Source organism: Aplysia californica, unplaced genomic scaffold (assembly GCF_000002075.1).
Source record: "Aplysia californica isolate F4 #8 unplaced genomic scaffold, AplCal3.0 scaffold00080, whole genome shotgun sequence".
In the NCBI taxonomy this organism is placed as follows: Eukaryota; Metazoa; Mollusca; class Gastropoda; order Aplysiida; family Aplysiidae; genus Aplysia; species Aplysia californica.
In genome coordinates, this window is record NW_004797350.1 from 1,026,700 (window position 1) to 1,029,749 (window position 3,050).

The 3,050-nt window shown below is 36.2% G+C and overlaps 1 protein-coding gene across 1 annotated transcript in view; it reads left to right on the plus strand.

Moving 5' to 3' along the window:
• The window catches only part of LOC101845157 (DNA polymerase epsilon subunit 2), a 30,227-nt gene that overhangs the window by 4,531 nt on the left and 22,646 nt on the right, over positions 1 to 3,050 (plus strand). Inside the window, exons 2-6 of the mRNA XM_005094354.3 lie at positions 725 to 825; positions 1,127 to 1,202; positions 1,703 to 1,780; positions 2,428 to 2,521; positions 2,853 to 2,924. Coding sequence (XP_005094411.1) covers positions 725 to 825; positions 1,127 to 1,202; positions 1,703 to 1,780; positions 2,428 to 2,521; positions 2,853 to 2,924 — 421 coding nt within the window. The remainder of the gene's footprint in view (positions 1 to 724; positions 826 to 1,126; positions 1,203 to 1,702; positions 1,781 to 2,427; positions 2,522 to 2,852; positions 2,925 to 3,050) is intronic.

Consider the following 3,050-nt stretch of genomic DNA (forward strand, 5'->3'; position numbering starts at 1 on the left):
GGGGGGGGTGAGAGTGACAGGGAGGGTGTCGTGTCGTCGAGCGCCAAGAGTAGCCTACCGTAGGTCTAATGTATTCATGGGTCACAGGTTCAGCCAATCGTAACCCGGTTTGTAACGCCCTGCATGTAGTCACGTGTGATCTAGACTAGATCTAGATTCTAGGCCTAGATCTAGAATCTACTTATGTTGTTACCCGTACGCATAGCCACATTGTCTTACACCTGCAGCTGTAGTGAGAAATCAGGTTGGACTTATAATATGGTGGTAGCCAAGGGTAATCCAGGGCAGATGCCGATTTATTTTTACGTCGTGCATTTTTTTTCTCCAATCAACTCCCATGTATCGCTCTTTGAGTTAAAAGTCTACCGTGCTATAGCTAATGGAAAATATTACAGTGTAGCACTTTTATTAGGAATTCTAATTCTTAAAGCTGTTCGTTTGTAGTGAACTGGGAGAGAATAATGACAGCTTGGCATAAAAATTCTTATTTTTTCACTTCATCAACTAGCCAAAGGCCAAAGCATCTTTTGATGTGGAGGGACAAGCTGCCTCTTATTCTGTACTTGTTTGTATGGTAGCCAGGGAACTTTTTAATCAAATTATTAAACAAGACTCTTCTTAAGATGTATGCTACATCTGACTGACCACTAATTAAATTGGCACTGATGAGACCAATCATCTCTGTGTCAAGAATTAACTATATTCTTTCGTCTTTCTCTTTTAGTGAGGCCAGTTTATACTTGATAGATGTTTTGGCCCCTGTCGACCAGAAGGAGAGAGATCAATGGGTTGACAAAATCATTGAAATTATACAGAAACAGTCGTGTGAGTACTCATTTGTTTAAATCTTAAAATTTTTGGAGTTGGAATGTGTGAGCACGTGCTGATGTGTCTTGTTTTCATTGTTGTCCTTATGTGTATTTATTTGATTATTATTATATGACTGAGAAAGTTCTTCCTCATATGGTTTACACTGGTTTTCTTGTTTTTATATGAAATTATTTTTTTGGTGTTCTTGTGTATGTGAGGTTTTACTCTTGCAATCATGTCATCAATGTAAAATGCTCAGAACTGTTTTATACTTTTGTAGGATAGAGCTGAAAGTGAAAGGTATTGTTTTCCTCAGTGACATCATCTATGATTGACAGGGGAGTGTGCGAACTGGCTGTGCAGGAATGCAATGCGGAACAGGAGGATGATAGGTATGGATTTTTTTTTCTGTCTTTTGCTAGCCAACAGCTCACACCAGGCACTGACTCATTGATAATTGGTTATTCTTTTTGACCCTGATTAGTACACCACATTTCAATATATATTCAATTGTAATTATTATTATTTCACACTTACATTTCACTAAGACTGCTTGAGTAGAATAACTACACTCAAAAACCATTTTTTAAAGAGGAAGATGACTCAGTAATTTACCTGTGGAAGGTTTTGAATGAATCAAAAATGTTCATTCTACAATGTCTTAAGTAAGAACTTCAAATTTTATACAGTATTGAAATTAGTTGCTCATCAAAGCTCAAGTCTTTGTAATATAAAAGACGGACGTTAAAAGCATTTTTGGATTGGATAAATGAACTTTTTTCTTGCTGGTCAGTCATATTGGTGGAAAGGCTCTTTAACTGTTTAGTCTCACTTTTAGAGTGGGGTAAAGGGTTAGCGACTGTCTAAATGATTTTTTCCCCTCTTTTTTCAGTGACACTATTTTCAACGTAATAGATGCGTTTTCCGTGCCCAGATTTTCTTATGTGAAAGAACGCAAGAAGTTTCTAGCGTGAGTACATATTTTTGTGTTGTGAGGGTGAGTTCATGGTTTACATTCTTTTTTGATTGCTGCAAATACTGTCGGTCTTGGTGGTGAAATAAGGTACCGTTTCTCATCTCGCTAGTTTTTGTTAAGAAATTGTTTTTGGTTTGTTTCAGATATTTAGATTGTGGTATCTATATAGCTCTAACCAAGGAGGAACTCAGAACAGAGAATATGAAGTTTCATGTCGAAAATATAAAGAAAAATGTTTTAAATCTACAATATATTTTACACTGAAATGGTATCTAATGAGACAGACAATTACCTGTGCTGAAAATACCTCTCATTAGTTTGAAATTGTAATTCAAACCATTTTCACAATTTAGGATATTGCAAATTGTAATAAATGGTGTATATTTACCTGAGCAGGCTTAGATGGAAATTGTTCACGTTCTTGCAAGCTAACTGTTGTCTGTTTCTTGTCGTGGAATAAGTGAACTTATTCCAAGATGGCTGCTGGGTTATGTGATCACGTAAGAACAATAGCTAAAATAGAAATTACCTTATTTTCCAGTTTTATATAACATTCTGAGTTATGTAATTTGCTAAACATGTTTTGAAAAATGGCCGAGAGGTAAATTTTGTGGAATGTTAACCTTGCTTCTTTTTTCCAGGGATTCCACCTTGGAGAAACCCCTTCCTAAGTTGCATGGATCAGCTTCTGATAAAGCCAATATGTTTCGAGACCGCTACACTATTTTGCACCAGGTATGGCATTTAAGGAAATATTAGTGGTCATTGATTGATTTTAAATTTCTCTTTTTCTTTTAGTCATGAAGAAAAACAGCAGAATCATTACTCTTTGAACATTATTGACTGTCTACTTTGCATCTGTTTATTTTTGTAGATTAACCTGTAGACACTTGTGTATAACTGTGTTTAGACAGTGCTTTCATTTTTGCTGCAGATCTTTGAAGTTTCAAGATTGGTGAACCCCTTTAGTGAGCTAGCATACCCATAGCCTTCAATTTCAATTTGTTACACAGAGCATTTCTAAGGGAGATCTACAATTTAATTCATTTGAAATTGCGTCCCACAGAGAACGCTGAGACATGATCTCTTCACACCTCCTGCTCTGGGGTCAACTGAAACAGAAAGCAATAAATTTCAGGTACAGTAATTGAAAATGACCAGATGTGCTTATTATGCTCTGATGTTTAAGATGATAACATAGGCCTCTCTTATTGCTAGAGCTGATTTTAATTAGTTTTTGCTTGTCAGGTCTTTCCTCCCCCCC